Source organism: Clarias gariepinus, chromosome 18 (assembly GCF_024256425.1).
Source record: "Clarias gariepinus isolate MV-2021 ecotype Netherlands chromosome 18, CGAR_prim_01v2, whole genome shotgun sequence".
Taxonomy (NCBI): Eukaryota; Metazoa; Chordata; class Actinopteri; order Siluriformes; family Clariidae; genus Clarias; species Clarias gariepinus.
Window position 1 is genome coordinate 30,140,733 of NC_071117.1, and position 19,268 is coordinate 30,160,000.

The 19,268-nt window shown below is 40.8% G+C and overlaps 2 protein-coding genes across 2 annotated transcripts in view; one reads left to right on the forward strand and one right to left on the reverse strand.

The window, feature by feature from the left end:
* The first annotated feature begins 916 nt into the window (after window positions 1–916).
* rnf175 (ring finger protein 175) lies at window positions 917–7,908 on the forward strand. Its single transcript, XM_053476439.1, has 9 exons — window positions 917–1,125; window positions 2,310–2,347; window positions 2,695–2,836; window positions 2,955–3,109; window positions 3,189–3,296; window positions 4,294–4,414; window positions 5,156–5,289; window positions 5,492–5,593; window positions 6,034–7,908. The coding sequence occupies exons 2-9, from the start codon at window positions 2,325–2,327 to the stop codon at window positions 6,152–6,154; spliced, it is 906 nt and encodes a 301-aa protein (XP_053332414.1). The 5' UTR covers window positions 917–1,125; window positions 2,310–2,324; the 3' UTR covers window positions 6,155–7,908.
* An 804-nt stretch (window positions 7,909–8,712) lies between these two features.
* trim2b (tripartite motif containing 2b) overlaps window positions 8,713–19,268 on the reverse strand; it is a 16,479-nt gene continuing 5,923 nt past the window's right edge. The window contains exons 3-12 of the mRNA XM_053477669.1: window positions 18,424–18,567; window positions 17,829–17,980; window positions 13,898–14,078; window positions 12,921–13,683; window positions 12,596–12,696; window positions 12,183–12,350; window positions 11,416–11,584; window positions 10,791–10,861; window positions 10,455–10,595; window positions 8,713–10,370 (exon numbers count right to left, since the gene is read on the reverse strand). Of these exons, the coding sequence (XP_053333644.1) occupies window positions 10,218–10,370; window positions 10,455–10,595; window positions 10,791–10,861; window positions 11,416–11,584; window positions 12,183–12,350; window positions 12,596–12,696; window positions 12,921–13,683; window positions 13,898–14,078; window positions 17,829–17,980; window positions 18,424–18,525 (2,001 nt within the window). The 5' untranslated portion in view covers window positions 18,526–18,567 and the 3' untranslated portion in view covers window positions 8,713–10,217. The remainder of the gene's footprint in view (window positions 10,371–10,454; window positions 10,596–10,790; window positions 10,862–11,415; window positions 11,585–12,182; window positions 12,351–12,595; window positions 12,697–12,920; window positions 13,684–13,897; window positions 14,079–17,828; window positions 17,981–18,423; window positions 18,568–19,268) is intronic.

The following is a 19,268-nucleotide window of genomic DNA, read 5'->3' on the forward strand; positions in this document are numbered from 1 at the left end:
GACCCCATGGTGCTGGTGCTGGTATGATGGACATTAATTACTTTTTAAAAATGCATTTATTGCCAATGCATTTATTTAAAGTGTTCTAGACGACCCAGCAGATATTTAATAAATGTAAAATAATGTGTTTACATGTTTTGGGGGTAAATGGATTATTTTTGTTTTTTTTTTATATATAAAAGCATTTAAAGATAACACTAACCGGTCCATGTATTTACATCACACACTACTTTTAGTACTAGCTATTAAAATATAAGTTAATAAGCTAAAATGATAAGAAATTTTAACTCCCAGTTCCTTGCTGGTGGCCCAGTATATAAATCATGCTGGCCTATGCTGGATGTTTCAGCAGGGGGTCTCACTTTTTACAGAAACCTAAAAAAAAGGCTAAAAAACAATAATTGAGTACAGATAAGAGAATGATTTTGAAGATGTGAGTAGAATTCTATATACAATATATACCATTTTAATATGTTTTACTTGGAATAGGTCGACTTTAAACTAAATGTTTTATTTTTAAGTCCTAAAGCTAAATCAGTTCCAGGAAACTAGTTTAAGGTTGAGACAGGGCCAGTGTTATGTGCTTAAATGCCTCCATGCCACGGATTTCCCCCTCTAAATAATCTATATAAAATATTTTATTTGAATGTACTGTACAGTATATCTGTGACAGGGGGGCGTTTTAGCGCGTAACACTAGCGGTGATGTCACGCCCTCTGGTGGCTGTCCAGCAGAGAGTGATATACGTAAATCGATGTGCGACTTTTATTTTGAAATCCGCGGTAAAGCCGGAGCCTCATATCCGCCTTACGTAGCAGTACGTAAAATCTCCGCCCACTTTGTATGATCTTTGTCTTATATTCCGATCCTCATGGCAGTGATTATTATCTGTAGATCGGCGGTGTGATGAGTCTGATCAGATTCATCCGACTCAGGATCAGATGACGGACTATGGCTGATCTTCAGGCGCAGGTAGCATTAGCCTCTCCGCCCTGAGTTACCCCTGTCACCCCCCGGGGCAGAACGCGCCGCGGGTTTAATCTGATGCATGATGTTACTGATCTCCGGCTGATAACCTGCTTTTAACGGGAACCGGATATCCGGTTGTGTGCGGCTCTAATCCGCGTAAGCATGGCTTTATTATTATTATTATTATTATTATTATTATTATTGTTGTTGTTGTTGCGTTTGTAACTTTACCATGCAGCTCTTTAATGAATGTGTATCTGTTTATAAATTGTTCACGCTGCAGCACTGACACGCCCCCCAGCCGCCACCGTCACACAGCGCCCTCTAGTGTCAGAACTTATCATTAGTTATTATTATTACCACCAACATTTTAAAGATTAAATCAGGATCATTTTAAAAAGGTTTGAAAAGGTTCAGCTCCTGCACTCTGTGACGTCACAGCAGCAATCATCAGTGCAGTGATAATACACTGATTACCGTGTGTAAGGAGTCTCCAGTGTGAGTGTGTAACACTGAGGTGGAATAAAGAGCGTCTGCGGAGGGAACGGGTGTTTAAAGCTGCTATAATATCAGACACAACAGGGCGTCTCTCCTCCGTCTCCCACAACGTTAAACGGAGCTATGAACTCATAAATTATAAATCAGGGGGTAAAAGTGGAAGAAAGCGGTAACGCGGGATACCTCAGAGTTTAATCTGCCCCGCAGGAGAGTTCTTAATGTGAAATGTCGTATTGTGAAACACATTGTTCCATAGGAAATAATGTAAATACAGATAATCCGTTCCAGTCACCAAAAATATGACCAATATTACAATTTCCAACACTATAATCATGATCTTTACATATAAAAACAATCCAAACATTTATAAAAGACGTGTAAATAAAGGAAAATATGAAATAAACAGACATTAAACCTTACTTAACCTTAATTTATGATTCCTCTCATTACCGGCTTCTTTAAAAAACAAACTGAAAGCAGCTCCTTTTCTTCTTGATACCGTTCTTGATAAGATTCACGTGACCCGCGGTGCTACGTCTTTTGAATGCCTCCAGGACGTACGCGTAACTTAGCCGGTGCTCGGTTTGGTCATTGGTATGATGAAGACATATTGCATGCTCAGGCAGTTTTATTGCAAAGTTTCAGTTCTTGAGGTGAAAATGTGAGACGAGGTACCGCTGTAAATTATTCGTAGGCATGGACAGTAACCGGACGATAATCAGTAACAGGGTGGAGTCACAGACCTGCTGCTGGAGAAAAGACTCATTATAAACCTCCTATTAACTTATAAATGATTATCTGTTTGTTTGTTTGTTTGTTTGTTGGTTTGTTTGTTTATGCAGGAAGATCTTGAGGAAATGTCGTACAGAGAAAACTGGAAGTAAGTCTGTTCTTTTCTACACTTTGTGGTGTATTTGTGTATCGGTGTGAGAGCAGGACTCACGTGTCCAGTCTGTGTCCTGTGACGTGAGAAACGTGCACTGTTCCTAATGATCTGGCCTCAGAGAGAGGTTTAAACTCTGACTGATGAGACCTTGCTCTGATCAGAATTGCTCTGATTGTTTTTCCAACCCTGAGCCAGTTCTCTGAAAATTAAATGTGTGTATATAGGAGAGTTCTCATGTGCTTGAGTGTGTGTGTGTGTGTGTGTGTGTGTCAGGACAAGTCTTCGGCTCTGTAGGTTATATATGAGTGTGTGTGTGACGTGTCCCGCACGTGTCTCTGCAGAGTCCAGCATGAGAAGCTGCACGTGAAGCACCGCGGCCATGAGGCGATGCACGCGGAGATGGTGCTGATCCTGATGGCCACGCTGGTGGTGGCGCAGATCGTCCTGGTGCAGTGGAAGCAGAGACACTGCAGGTCCTACACCGTGAGTCACAGCGAGCGAGCACGCCGTCATGGATAATACATCTGCAGTGTGTGTCACAGATCAGAGACGGATTTCTGTGTTTGTGTGTGTGTGTGTGTGTGTGTGTGTGTGTGTGTAGTTAGTGACCCTCCTGCAGATGTGGGTGGTGCCCCTGTACTTTACCCTGAAGCTGTACTGGTGGCGTTTCCTCTCCACATGGGGCATGTTCTCCGTCATCACCAGCTACGTCATCTTCAGAGCCACACGCAAACCGCTCTCCGGGAAAACGCCCAGGTACGGGGGAACGCCATCACACCGGGCACCAGCGCACATGGCTTTTATAACAGTGTGTGTGTGTGTGTGTGCTTTACAGGATGGTGTATAAATGGTTTCTGCTCATCTATAAGCTGAGTTACGCTGTAGGAGTCCTCGGCTACCTCGCCATCATGTTCACTCTCTTTGGGTTCAACGTGTTCTTCAGGTAGGTGTCTTCGGCCTCGGGTTCGACTTCAGCCACCTGAAACTGTTCGTCTAAATCTGAGGCCTCAGACGAGCGCCTCACGGGTCTGACCCAGCCTGATAAAGGTTTTAATTCGACTCTGTTCAAGTCTAAAATGATTACAGTGTGTGTACACTACAGTACGTCCCCAACTTACAAATGAGTTCTGTTCCTGGAGCACTCATGTAAGTCTGATTTGTTCTTAAGTCTGACAATATGAGTCTTAAAGGACATGACACGAATAAACAGTATAAAGCACAACAATCCACTTGACTAAATCTGATCTTTCTCCACACTGCCATCATGTGGCCTAACCGCGCCTACGGAAATGAATCTCACAGTGAAATGTAACAGTGTTGTCTCTGCGATTTTGAATTGCGAGGGGAAACCTGGACACTGTTTAGTCTCAGAGCTGTTTTTCCACTGTATTGGACTGTAAACTTTGTTTTGTTGATTTTCTAAAATTAGGATTATTCACACACGCACATACAATATACCAGACTTTAGACATCTTATACATTTCCTTACACTCTAAAAATATTGAATATAATTGTAATTATTGGTATCTGGTGCACTGCAGTGTCTATTTTTGTACAATACATTATAGTAGAACCGTGAACTGTTCGTATCTGCGCAAATCCATATCCCAAAGTCAGGGACTACCTGTAATTAAATAAAACATCTCACAAGGGGGCGAGATAGAGCAAATAATTTCATAATGTGTTCGATGGAACTCTTCATGAGGAAACAGATAATCTGACGTTTTGAATTTTCTAAAAGTAGTAATATGGGTGAACTTACACAATCACCAAGGTTATCTTTTTATTTAGAACTAGTCTTTCAGTAATTGTGTGTATACTATGTGTGTGTATGAATACTCTGTGTGTGTGTGTATACTATGTGTGTGTGTGTGTGTGTATACTATGTGTGTGTATATACCATGTGTGTGTGTGTATACTATGTGTGCATAAATTGACAGTATCAGAGCGGAGGACTCGATGGATGTGGGCGTGGTCATGCTGTTCTACGGTCTGTACTACGGAGTGATGGGACGCGACTTTGCTGAAATCTGCTCTGATTACATGGCGTCCACCATCGGGGTAAAAACTCTTTAAACGTGACCATAATCACACGTCTGCTGCTTAGATGTTTATTAATTTAAAAAAATTTAACAATAAGCATTTTTTTTACCATTTAGTCATTAATAGGTTCACGTGATTGTTTACGAGTGTTATATGAGCGACTTACAGATTTTCAGGAGGCTGTTGCTGTGGCGTAAGAGGATTAAAACACATGATGATGTGGTGTCAGGAGGAAAACAATCACCTTGGTGGTGACAAAAAATATGAGCTGCTCTGCTCCATCTCTCCACTCCAAGTTTCTAAAATTCCTGGTCTTACACACATTTCCTGCTCGTTCTTTAGAAATTCAGCCTCGTTTAAAATTATGAACGAACCTGCAGAAGAATAACTGCAAGAAGGTATTAAAGAAAAGTTACTTACTGTAGATCAGAGAAATAACTTGATCGACTCAAAAGTGTTTCAAAAAATAGTTTGTAATCGCCGTCACTCGATCTTTTTGACTTTATCCTTAACTTTAGTCATTAAATGCATAGATACATAATTAAATCAGAATCTAACATTAAAGACAAATAAATCTGTAGATTCAGAATCCTGGTACATAAAGAATATTGAATAATTCACAGAACATCTACGCTGCTGGAGATTATTTGCCTGTAACAGCACGACCTCAAGTGTTTCCTTCTGTCCTGTTCGTATGTCCTCAGCACCACGTCGTCCTAACCCGTGTCCCCGCCCTCTCCCGCTCTGTGTGTGTTTCAGTACTATAACACGGGCGGGATGCCGTCTCGCAGTCTATGCCATGACGTCTGCGCCGTGTGCGGACAGAAGACGCTAGTGGACGTGGACGAGGAGGGCGTGATCGAGGACACGTACCAGCTCTCCTGCAATCACATGTACGCTCCGAACCTGCTCAGGGGTGCGGCAGGGGGCTGGTCTGGGGTAGCTGTTGGGGGAGGGGTCACACTGCACAGTTAATGAAAAACTCATTAAAGGGTCGATACTGAACCAAACGAAGCAGGTGTTTTGTTTATGTTAAATGCAAATATTTCTCCACTATGAAGATTTCTGAGACGCCTTAACGTTGTCGCCTGACAGATTTCATGAGTTCTGCATTCGCGGCTGGTGCATTGTGGGTAAGAAGCAGACGTGTCCGTACTGCAACGAGAAAGTCGATCTGAAGAGAATGATGAACAACCCGTATCCTTCACTCTCACTGCGTTCTCTCACACACACACACACACACACACCGAGGTGTATACAGTATAGTTAACAGGGACAGGAGTCACCAGGCTCCGCCCGATACCATATTACCACCGTACACACGTCCCGATTCCATCTCTAATGCGATTCTGTAAATTTGGTACTGTTTATACTGGTTTATAAAATATAATTTGATGTTAATTCTCAGCTCGTACCACACAGGATGCTGTTTCACTTGGTAAAGTCTAAATAGTTTAGGATTATAGAGGAACTGCAGCATTTCACCACCTCAAATGCAAACACAAATCAATTCAATTATAATAATGTTAAAAATCAAGTTTGCAGTCAGAGTGGCTGAATCAAGACTTTGTTCACCCTCTGTAGTATTAAATGTTTCTACCTGAAGCTTGTTTTTGCTCCTTCACCCTGAGCTCCAGCTGGGAGAGGACACACGTGCTGTACGGACAGCTCCTGGACTGGCTCAGGTACCTGGTCGCCTGGCAGCCCGTCATCATTGGCGTTGTGCACGGGATTAACTTCTCACTCGGCCTGGAGTGAAGTCTGCTTTCAGCTTCTCTAGAAGCCGTGCAGCTGTTTATTAGGAAATTATTTATTCATTAATGATGACTCATTTAGGAAATGTTTTTTGTAGCATTTATTTATTTTATAATATCCTGGCAGCCTTCAGATAGCCTCGGACTCTCACACACACACACACACACACCTCATACGTGGCCTTTATCGCTCCTGTTGAAGCTTGTTGTTCATTGCACATTCTTAATCCACAGTGTTGTAGAGATCTGCAAATTAATTGTAATTGTTGTAATTTGCTGTAACGTAAGAGGATTGAAACACCGACATGCTGTGACGGCTCTGTATCACACTGCTGCTTCGCTGATTCAGCTTTAGGTCTGATGTTCCTTAGTTTCAGCTGCTTGTATACACTATATTGCCAAAAGTTTTCGCTCTCCTGCCTTCACATGCATATAAACGTGAGTTAAATCCAATTCTTATCCCATAGGGTTTAATATGATGTTGGCCCCGTCCCCTTTGCAGATATAACAGCTTCAGCTTTTCTGTGAAGGCTTTCCACAAGGTTTAGGACTGTGTTATGGGAATTTTTGACCATTCTTCCAGAAGACGAGAAGGCGTGGCTCACAGACTCCGCCCTAATCCATCCCAAATGTGTTCTATCGGGTTGAGATCAGGACTGTGCAGGACAGTCGAGTTCTTCCACACCAAACTCACTCATCCATGTCTTTATGGACCGCACTTTGTGAAGTGTCCGTCCCCAAACTGTCCCCAAAGTTGGGAGCATGAAATTGTCCAAAATGACTCAGTGTGCTGAAGCATTAGATGTTCCAGTTCAACATGACAGCGCACCAGTGCACAAAGCAAGGTGCAAAGGGGGCGGGGCCAACATCATATTAAACCCTCTGGATTAGGACTTGGATGTCATTTAAATTCATATACATGTGAAGGCAGGAGAGCAAATACTTTTGGTAATATAGAATAAAAAAGATTGACCTTTTGAGATTTTCTTGCATGTTAACGTAGTAACAAACACATCTGTTGTTAACTCGTCTGTCTTTACACACATCCTGATCCATCAGCTCCTGTTACAATAATGTCTTTTGATGTTGTTTGAATCTTAATCAGTGCACCGTGAGAATGAGGTCACACTCCAGCTGTGGGTCACCTGACCCGGGGTGTGAGCGCTGCAGCTGTGGAGACGCCACAGAGCTCCTCGGAGTGTGTTAGTGCTTAGTGTTACATAAGTGTGTGTTTAGTGCAGTTTGTGTTATATATGTGTGTGTTTATTGTCACGTGGAGGACTACGTGGAGGTTCACACACTTCAGTCAGCTCTGTGTTCCTATAGCGCTGCTAGGAAAGCGCTGTCTACCCTCTTCTACACACACCATCACGATTGGCTCGTGTCCCTCTGATTGACGGAGAGAGGAAGAGAGAAAGCTCCACCCATCCCAACATCACAGGCAGTTTACTCGCTTGACTCCGGGCCAGGGACACACACACACACACACACACATAGCTGTGTTAGTCAGGCTTCTTCATTTGTAAAGTGTTTTTGGCTTCTGGTTTGGGAATAAAAAAGACTTAGTGCTCTCACACACTCCAGAGTGTAACACTCACAGGATGTCAGGTAAAAAATCTATTAAATGGAAAACAGTTGAACTGCGCTGATGTAATTCGGTGATGTCAGACTGACGGATGAGTCGGTGTCATTTGTGTTATTTGTGTATTTGGTGTCTTTTATGTAATTATTCACAAATTTGAATGAAATGCATTTAACATTCAGTTTGGAATAAAAAATTATAGATAGACTTTTCAGGTTTCTATCTCGTGTTTTTTTTTTACTTTTTTAAAGATGGCACATGATTATGGATTATATAAAAGTTTGTTACAGTCTTTATGTAATTTACGTAGTCTTTAGAGTAATTTGTCAAAAACAGTCAAATGTTTGGACACACTTCCTCTAATCCAGTGATGTTTTTAGTGATTTATTTTCTAAATTCTAGACCAATACAAGATTTTTTTTTTCTAAACTATGAATATGGCATTGAATAATTAAGTAACAGTCGGTTGTTTATTATAAGACATGAAGGTCGGCTGTTCTGGATCAGGTCTCACAAGAACAGTATTGTGTCGAGTGTGTTTGTAAAACCCATCAAGCTCCATGATGATGAAACTGTCTCTCATGAAGACCAAACCTGAGCTCTGCTGCAGAGGAGAAGTTCATTTAGAGTCACCAGCCTCAGAAATCACCAATTAACAACCAGCAGCTCAGATTAGAGCCGTTATGAAGCTTTACAGAGCAGAAGGAGCAGATAAACATCTCAATATCAACTGTTCAGAGGAGATTATTGTGTGTTTGGGATAATAAACGCCTTCAGTATTGTTTTACAGTGTAGAGAGAAATAAACATCAGGAACGAGTGTGTGTACATGAAGGGATGTACAAAGGGGGTTGACTGGTAGTGTGTGTGTGTGTGTGTGTTGATCAGTTTTCTTAGTGACAGAAACTCAGAGTGAAAATGTAATAAATAAACGTTGTTAATAATTCTAATATAAAAAGATGCACAAACGTTTCTGCAGTTATTAATAATATTTTAATGTTATTCAGCATCATGACTACATCCACACCGACATTATAAATCAAAGCTTTAAACTGTAAACAAGCAAACCTCAATGAAGCGGCTGAAAGAGAAATTAATTTGGTTTGTGGTAAAAATAACGTTAAAGCTTTTTGTCTTTTTTTTACAGAACATGAACATTCAATTTAAATTTTAAAAATCATCCAGTAAATATAACATTCCTAGATTTATTTATTCAGTACAAATAAAACTGTAGAACATTCAGTCAATCTGAACAAAATAAAAACGCAGGATTTAAACATAACAAAAGATAACAGAAAATAAAATGATGTCAGCGCTATCGCCATGGAGACGTGTTGAGAAGCTGCGCTTCTGTTATTACGAGTTTGTTAAAACATGCCGTTTATACAGATGGATGTAGAGCAGAAATATTGACCAAATTACACAGCTTTATTACGCCACCTACTGGCCAAAGAGAGAACTATTGATTTACATCCTGCAACAAACTGGAAAACAAAACTGACCACATTTCCACTTTTCTTTGAAATCTTAATCAAGATAAATACATAAATATAGACTTTTTTTCTTTTAAATATTTTTTAAATAAAAATAGACGCCTGATATTTGCTAGTAAAGTCCTATAAGAAGGCGAGACGAGAGCGTGTGGTGGTGTTACGGATCTACTTTTAGAGCTCTTTAACTTCTGTGGTCTAATAACAGAAATCAAACTCCATGAACTAATAAATTCTCTACATCATTTTATTCACTAAGTGCACTGAAATCACTGCGCGATGGACCACATGACCATCAGGGATACGCTTTAACGTGCAGCACGAATTAAACACGTGAAGTTCTTTATGCAGAAATCTTTAAATATTGTGGTTAAATCAGTCGTAGAGAACGGTGATGGAGAAGTTTGCTGAGATTCTGTGTAAAGTTGTTCACATGCACGAAGCAGAACTCAGGTTCACTCGAGCGGAAGCGAGCAAATGGACTTTTCAGGTTCAAATCCCAAACACATGCGCGTCAGGTCTCAGAAAACTCGACCACAGAGCAGCAAATATCCGGCTTTGGGCGGCTGATGAGTGAAAGTGCGTCATGTTGTAACCTCAGAGACGCAAAGGGTTTACGGTTGGGGCTGACCTGTAGAATAACGCTGGAGTACACTGATTAAGGGTTTATGCTCAAAAATACACCTTCACCTCCACAGAGCAGTAGATGAACCACATGTTTTTGGGGTCTGAAAGGACTCTGACAGTCAAACAGTGAGGTCAAAGTTCACCTCACCTAAACTAAAAGAAATAAAAACAATACACTGATGTAAACTGAACCAAATCTGGAAGCTAAACGTGACCACACGTTACCTGCATGAGCCTCAGCTCTCCCAAACGTTCACAGACAGCACTGACAATAAATATTCAAGACGCACCGATCCATTCCACCCAGGACGCAGCCGTAATTAGCAGAGGAGAGTAAGCGTGATGATCTGCAGGAGATGAAGCGCTGGATCACTGAAGGTAACGGTACACCTTAAAGCAGTGGTTGCCCGAGTCAGCCACGACCACATGGCCGTCGGAGGTCAGGGCGAGACCCTGCGGCCCGTAGAGGGGATCCGCTGCCGTGTTGATGTAGGACAGAAAAGACCCGCTTCCATCAAACACCTGTCAGGGCACGGGGTTTATTTATTACACTCACATGGTACTCACAGGTACGCTCTGTGTTTAATCACACCTTAAGTAGAATACCTGTATGCGACTGTTTCCCCAGTCCGCTACGATGATGTTCCCGTTAACGTCCACCGCCACGCCCGTGGGAGCGTTAAACTGACCGTTACCTTCACCGTTTGAGCCGAATTTGAGCAGGAACTCGCCTTCAGCACTGAACACCTGGAAATGAGAACAGAACCAATCTAATGAAGGTGAGGACAAGTCAGTGCATTAGACCATAAGACTCTGGAGTCTGAATTAAAACACCAGCCTAAAGTTAAATCACAGGTTCAATATTAAGGCACAGTTTTTGATTTACAGTATCACCTTTGATTTTAAGAGAGATGAAAAAAACGTTGCTTGTTTGTAGCTTACCTTAACAGAGTGGTTGTGAAAGTCAGTGACAATTATTTCATTATTATTGTTGACTGCAGCAAAATGGGGTCCTGGAAAGACAAGGAGTGTGGTGTCAGCTGCAAAATTATTGGCACCCTCATTGACCTATTGACTCCAAGGCCTTTTTCAGACCGAAATCAGATTTTTGACATAGTCAGTTTGGAATCACATTGCTTTCATGTAGGCTGAGCATCTGAACCACATCCAGAGGTGGTTTGAAATCAACTTCAGATCTACCTGCTCAAATCAGATCTGATCAAACAGTCCATTAAGTCACCCGCAACTTGAGGCAGAAGTTAAATTCTGCACAATCATGTGGTAGGCACATGGTTGAAAAAGAAGGAGGTGGACAATGGAAGAAGTGCTTAAAGTAAAGTGCTTACTGAAGATGAATATGTGACATTCCCTTTAGTATTTTTTTTACCTTCAGGTGCCAATAATTCAGTTTAGTATTATTTATGCCATTAGACATTGTAAAAAGACATTGTCAAAATGTCAGCTATATGGAAATATGATGGAACTGTTGGAAAAAAACAAAAGGAACGTCTCCTTGTCTGTGTGAGTGGGCCATGAGATTATAAATGAGTGTTGTATAATACACTACCTGCAAATTGTTTGTCACCGTTTCCTCTGCTGCCAAACTTTGTCACAAGTTTCCCACTGGGCTGGAAGATGAACACCATGCAGGCCTTGTTGTCCACCACAATCACGTGACCGTTCTGATCCACAGAGACGCCCTTCGGACCCATCAGCCTGCCAGACCCCAGCTTTGCCTGCAGAACACAAGATCTTTTAATCAATGTCATCAAAGTCTATTTTTTCTCTTCCTTCACCTTTAGACAAAATATAACACAACGGACCTGATCGAGCTTCCAGGTCTCACATTCTCCTCATGACCGATATCCTTACACTCCATTCTGAACTTACTGCTGAGAATCATGGCCATGATTTCCTTCTCAGAGCATCACATGACATTAGAGCATCTGTGGAGTTCTTGTTCACACATAGTCTTTCTCTAACTACAGAACCTCCTCAAAGTCATAACAAGCTCCAGCCAAAACTACTTGCAATGGTTTAACAGTTACAGCTCGGGAGCAGGAACATGATCTGAACCCCCACGGATTCCATTAGCTGTACCTCTGACAGGTTCCTCACCCTGATGCTGGAGAACCCTGTTCTGTCTTATCATCTGTTTACTGTTTTAGCATTCCTGACTCATCTGACTTCACTAATAATTTATGTTACCATCTTTCCTGAGGTAGCTCAGGTGTGTCGGAGCAGATAAACACAACAACGTCCAAGATAGAGGATTCTCCAGGACTCCTACTGGGAACCTATTTTGCATTATTACAGTAACACAAGCACACTCACCTTGTATTTGCCATCACTGGAGAAGATGCTAACCCACTTGTTATCATAGTCAGCAATGATGATGTCACCATTTGGATGCACAGCGACACCAGTGGGCCTCTGCAGCTGCCCTGGGGAACGACCACGAACTCCAAACCTGCTCTGAAACTCACCCTCATTGGAGAAGATCTGGTCAATTAAACAGAAAGTCCTGTAACTACAGCAAGCATCGCTCAGTGTGGAACATTACAGTAAAACCACTTTATTCATGGTCAGTTTAATTTCTCTAGACTTAAGCACATAATTGAAGCTGGAACTGAACTAAGGCTACACAGAAGGTGGTGGTAACTCTCATAAAGCTCCTGATATCAGACCTGTCGAGCTTTACATGATTTTTGTTGGAGCGCTGCATTTAAACACAGGAGTTTAATCACCTGCACACACTGATTATTACTGTCTGCAATCAGGATACTTCCTGCTGAGGCGGCTACACCCTGGAGGTTGGTAAATTCACCTTTATTTCTTCCTTTAGTTCCTGTGAAATAAAAAGACCAGACTGGAGATTAAACACTGCCCTGCAAAAAGAAGGATATGGTTTTATGATCAAAGATCTTAATGTCCTTATAAAAAGGCAAACACAAGCAAGGATTAAGAAATAAAACCCTGTTGATGCAGTACAAAGTCTTATTTGCCATGTGCTCATTACTAACAATCATGCCTGTGGTATTAACAGGAGATAGATTCAGGCATTGTGCTTACCGACTCTGAAGATAAGATCATCTTCAATGGGATTTACTTTCTTTTTGGGTGTGCTGAACAAGCTCCCGCCTCTCCGCATCCCTTTCTGACGGCTCCTGCTCCCTGGAGACTTGGCACTCCGTCGCCTTGCACCACCATCGCTGGAGCCTGTGGAGGCGGCGTTGGCTCCAGATGTAGTGGTGGGAGAATCGTCTGGAGAACCGGTGACCCTCAACTGGAAGGGGCTTCCCTTAATGTGCTGATCATAGAGCCTCAGCGCCAGACTAAAGTCTCCCTCCTTGTACACTGTGTACAGGAACTCATAGGTGCCATTCTTATGGTCCAAAATCTCTCCATCCATGACACTACCATCAGGTGTGAAAACTTCTCCTGAGATGAGAGCATTGCCCGATTTACACAGGCCCCCTGACTTGTCTCTGGTTGTTATGAGGATGGACGTTGGCTGACCAACAATGCATTGCTCTAAACCATCTCCTGAAGCCTCGGTCTGGCTGGCCACCGCATTGGTGGTGATGACGGTGCCCAGGTTGTGGATGGATTTACGAAGACCTTCCACTTCCATAATGAGCTCCAGCTGATCGTTCTCCTCAGGTTGGAGAGGAAGGCCCTGACTGGCCAGCTCGCTCAAATGCTCTCCAAAGTCTTTATGAGTCTGCAGAACAGCAGCTTCACTTGCCCCCTCCAACGCCTCTCCAGTCTGACTACAGCTTCTACTGATATCAGCCTCGTCTTTAAGCAGAGTGTCCAACTGATTCTGCAGAACCTAAAACCATACAAAAAGACAAAAGCTTCTGCTTCAGTCCATCTGAACAACTACAGTAAATAAAAATAAACTCTATAATTTATTTGTAAATATCCTGTAACATAGAAACAATTGACTTATTGCTGCACAATGTGCTTCTGGACGTATGAATGAAATGTGTGCACGTATTCACACACACACACACACACACAGACACACACACACACACACAAACCTTCTGCTTTAATCCACAGGTCACCTCTAACTCCATGAGCAGGACGCTCTTACGTGTGTCCAGGGTCTTGTGGAGCTCGTTAAAGGAGGAGTGGATGTCCTCCTCGATAGAGTTCTTCTGAGTGCTTAGCTGCTGCAAGAGGTCCTTTAGGTTCTGTACCGTGTCTCTGATCTGGGGAAGCCTGGATGATAATCAGCCAGATCTGTTAAAAAAACACCTATCCAACATTTCCAACAGCTAGTAAACATCAGATTTTATTTACTTATATTTTGGATGATATATATACTGTACAGTGGAACCTTGGATTACGAGCATAATTCCTTCCACACTCTTAACCCGGATTTTGTCTAAACTAAAAAATGTAAGCAGTCATTACGTATTCTTTATTGTTTTTTTTAAAAAAGTTGTCACTGCTAAAAAGTATTAGTTGTTTGCACTATTTAGACAAATAATTGACTACACTAATCAAGTTAAGAAGACATCACTCAGTATGTTAAGTTTTTGAAAAGGGGGAGGGGCTTTTTGAAGCAGGTCGCTTGAGCAGAGAGCTGCAGCTGCCTCAAGAGAAGGGTTGACGAGCCAACGGTTAATTTTTGAAAACAACGTGAATCGGTAAGTTTATAAAGAGTATTATCTGCAGATATCTTTCTGAAAAAAAGGGCTAACCCAAAATATGGACCGATGTTGAACTCTAAAAAGATGACAAAGTGTTAATGTGCAGATAGACGCTTTTTTCCCCTGTCGGTTTAGATATAACGTTAACTTTTAATTCAGCCATTTTTGTCATTTCATATATTGTAACATTATCCGGAGTGTTTGTATGCTCATAGTTTAGCTGCAACGTGTTTATTTCGTTAACTTTGTTATTTTTTTCTTCTGGTTCGCACTCATGCATGTAACGTTAAGAGTCCATGCATGTAACTTACATGTGCTTTCCATGTGGTTAATGCTAGCAAGTGTATTTTTTGCTACTTCAAGTTTTGCATTAGTGATTTTTTTATATAGCTGTTAACTTATCGAAAATTGGAATAATGTTGTGTTATTTTTACTAACCCTTTTAATGAAGAGTTGAAAAAGCAGTCATAACCAATTCATACATTAGTTTGCATGTGTCAGACTATTTGTTTAACATAATTAATAGCTATTTAATGACTAATGTCTTGAATGTGTTCTGTTAGGACTCTGCTGATGATCATGTGTTCCAAGACCTTGACCTTGGAATCCTTCTTGTTGAGCTCCATCCTCTCTGCATCTCAATCCAGCCTCATTTAAGATTGTCATCGAGAGAGAAGTTGTGATGGAAAGCATTAAAGACTTGCCAAAGGCTATCTAGTTTTAATGCATGTTTAGTCATTCAGAGGGATATGGCATATTGTTGAATACTATGTGTTCATGTTACTATAAGCAATTTGTACAGTTGTTGACTAGCAAACAAGAATTGCATGTCAAAAAATGTTACTTGTCTTTTGTATGACAAGTTCATACATGGATGAATACACTGTACTGCCTGTTTTTATAAGCAATAAAAACATTAGAATGTGGTAAGTTTATTTCTTTAACTAGTATTTCTTAATTATAAGGCATTATGTAATATGACATCAATACTTAGAATTAATATTCAATAAGATTTTTTTTATATAAATTGTACACCAAAAAAAATAGTGTGAACTAATAGTTTTTAGTAAAGACTACTAATGCAAACCTGATTTGTCTACTGCACCCACTAACATTTTAATGTTTATAAAGCTTAACCTGTTTAGTTTTAGATTTGTAAAAACTAATCTTGATTAGTGCAACGGGTTTCCACGCAAATTTCTAGTAAAGTCAACTAATTCGGGTTAAGAGTGCAGAAGTGGCCTCATATTACAAAACACTCGTAAACCAAATTGAATTTTATCATAAGAAATACTTAAAACTCAAATTATTCGTTCCACAGCCCAAAAAAATAAATAGAAAAAAATTATTACTGCAAAATATAAAGTAAAAATAAAACAAATTAACCTACACTTTACCTTTAAAAAAATGTCCAAACAAATCCCGACAGATATGTGTTTCCGTTTGTGCGCACAGGTGCTGTGTGTGTGTGTGTGTGTGTGTATGTGTGTGTGAATCTAAAGTAAGCTCCCCTTTCCCCCTCCTCGTCTTACACAGTTACGGTGTCCAATGACGCGCACGCAAACAGACACAAAAAGCAGCCTTGAGCAGAGAGAGAAAATGGATCTTCAACCTCTCTAATGAGACTTGCTTTTGCTTTACACGCGCGCTTGTACACACATGCATACAGACACAAAATAAAATATGTTTTAAACACACACGTGGTCACAGTGTTATAGTAAATAATACAAACGTGCCAGATGTTGATTATACCAGTAAGAAACGCGCACTAAGACCCAGCATGGGAGACGATTACCCACAATTCCGCAGCGCAAGAAAGAAAAACCGTTGGCTCAGTTGTGATCACGTGACACTCGTCGTCAGAAGCGCATGCGTGATACATGATACTTATTACTCGTAAACCAAGACTTGTTCGTTTTCCAAGTCAAAAGTTAATTGGCAAACCTTGTTACTCGCAATCTGAGGTTTCACTGTAAATCTTTTCATTGTTTAAAAAAACTTTTTGTCATTTTGCCATTTAATCATGTACTGTACTATACATATGATATATTGGATCTTTAAATTATAATAACTCTAGTCCAACTGCTGCTTGATCAACACCCTCCACCTTGTACATCAGGCAGAGGAGACCACCAACCTACTCAAGCTTTTTGAAATTGCAGTGTCTCATTAGTCACAACAGCATTTTCTGTATTTTAACTTTTCACATGTTATGCAGAAAAGAAAAAAAACCAACAAACCAGTCTTATGAAAACGTATCTGCAAGATGAAGATGTGGTTTGAGATCACCCAGTGAAATATGGTCAAATAATATTTAATCAATCATGTCTTTATCTCTTTAATAAAAACAGTAGATTTTACACAGCAACAGATTGACTTAAACACTACGTTTAGCCCAAACCCAACGCTGCCTTTCACCCTGCACAAACCGTTAGGCAGCGATGCACGGTGGTGGGAGCATCACAGAAACACTACCCAGTCCTGAGGACGAGATGGACAGAGCCAAATACAAAACCTTCTCCAGTCTGTGAGGGAGCTTAGACAGAGCTTCCTCGTCCATCTTCACACACCCCTAAGCATTCTGCCAGAGATACGCTGCAGTGGATCAACACAGAAAACCTGATGGTGTTAAACGGAGCCCAGGCCTCAGTCCGATTAAGAACCTGAAACTGCTTTTCACCAACAACTTTCTACATCCAATCTGACAGACCTCAAGTCATTTTTACCAAAAAAAGAATGGCTGAGAATCCATCAGGATCCAGATGTGCAAGTCAGACGTCTCCGAAAGGTCGGACCATCAGTGTGAAAAGATCAGACAACCAAGAGGTCTTTGTCTTTGTTCTTTAACACTTGTGTCACAGAAAGATTGCACCTTTTAATGTTAAATAAAAACAGTGCATTCATAATATGGTATAATAATATATGCTGACATACACTATTAGGCCAAAAGTATGTGCACCCCTCATCATCACACAGTTGTACAGAATGACTCTGTGTGCTGTAGCGTTGCAGTTCACCTTCACTGGGACTCAGGAGAACTAACCGAACTGTTATCCAGCATGACGACACCCCTGTGAGATCCACAAAGCCCCCTCTATGAAGATACGGTGTGTTAAAAATGAAAGAACTCAAGTGTATTGAGTGAATGAGCCCCAAATTCTTCCACTGCCACATTCAAAACTCCTGTAAGGTGGAGTTCATTCCCAGGGAGTTGGGACGAGTGCAGCATGTGAATGTTTATCAGAGGGAATTTCATTTTATAAAATAAATGTAATGGAAATACAGAAAAATGTTTGAGCAGGATGGGTTTTGGTACCTTCTCTGAGCTGCATTCATTCTCTCCTGCAAATCTGTTCGCTGTTGATCCACAACTTTCTCCAGCGAGTCAGTCGGGTGGTCGGCATGTTCCCTCAGGACACACTCCTCACACACTGCACTCTCACACGCCAGGCAATACAACTCCACAGCCTAAAACATATAAAACCATAAATCATACAAATACGGTTTGTGTGTGTGTGTGTGTGTGTGTGATTGAGAAGAACAAAGGTTCCTTGTGTGTAATGCTAATACTAATTCTAATGTACTGATACAAGAGTAATAAGAGCATATGATAAGAATAATCATGAACTTCATGACTCACTATTATACCCTTTATTCACTAGTTCACTGCGGTACAGTGTTTATCCGTGTGATACAGGATATTTCTTCAGGATATAAAGTGTGTGACTCGAACAGGTGCCTCTCTGTGCTCCAGGTAAAGATGATGGTTTTTTTTAGTGTAAAAGGAGGCGAGCGCCTGATTTATTATTCTGAATAACTACAGGGGACTAAAACACTATATATTAGTGATACCATCACAGTGTGTGTGTGTGTGTGTGTGTGTATGTGTGTGTGTGTGTGTGCACTCCTACTTTTCCTTTGTGTTGAGCACAAACTGATCCTTTGCCAGGAAAAGCCTCTAGAACGGTACATTCCTCACTGCTGCTGTCTGGAGAACCCTGCAGTGCCTCCATGTGGTTTGGAGGAAGAACAGAACTAGTGCAGACGAGCACAGACTGAAATCAGGGTCATGAAACAGAGAAAATAAAAGAATGATTCTTTAATGTTATTATTATTATTATTATTATATAGTGTGTATCATTATATAGTGTGTATTATTATATAGTGTAAAGCCCCTTTTGCAAAAAGACATTAAAAGTAAAGTACAGCGGTACCTCCGAGTCCTTAAGGTGAAATGTCGTATTGTGAAACACATTGTCCCATAGGAAATAATGTAAATACAGATAATCTGTTCTAGCTGCCCAAAAATATTACCAATATTACCAATTTCCAACACTATAATCATATTTGTTTTAAAAAAAAAATCCAAACATTTATAAAAGACACGTAAATGAAGTAAAATATGAAATGAAAAGACGTTAAACCTCACATTAATTTATTTATATCTCCTCTTGACACCGGCTGCTTTAAAACCCAAACTGAAAGCGGCTCCCTTTTCTTCTTGCTACCGTCCTTGATAACATTCTCAGGACCCGCGGTGCTACGTCTTCACTAAATCTTACACAAAACTGTAAAAAAAAAAAAAAACATAAACTCGCTTCACTTGACTTTCTACTGACACAAACGTGTTTTAAACTGTTCCAGGACTGCCGTTTGTATGTCAAGGTACCGCTTTAAAATGAAAATAATTATAATTTGTATTTAGAATTTTAAAGTTAGTGAGGAAGCGTGTGTGATGCAGTGGTGTAAATGTAAT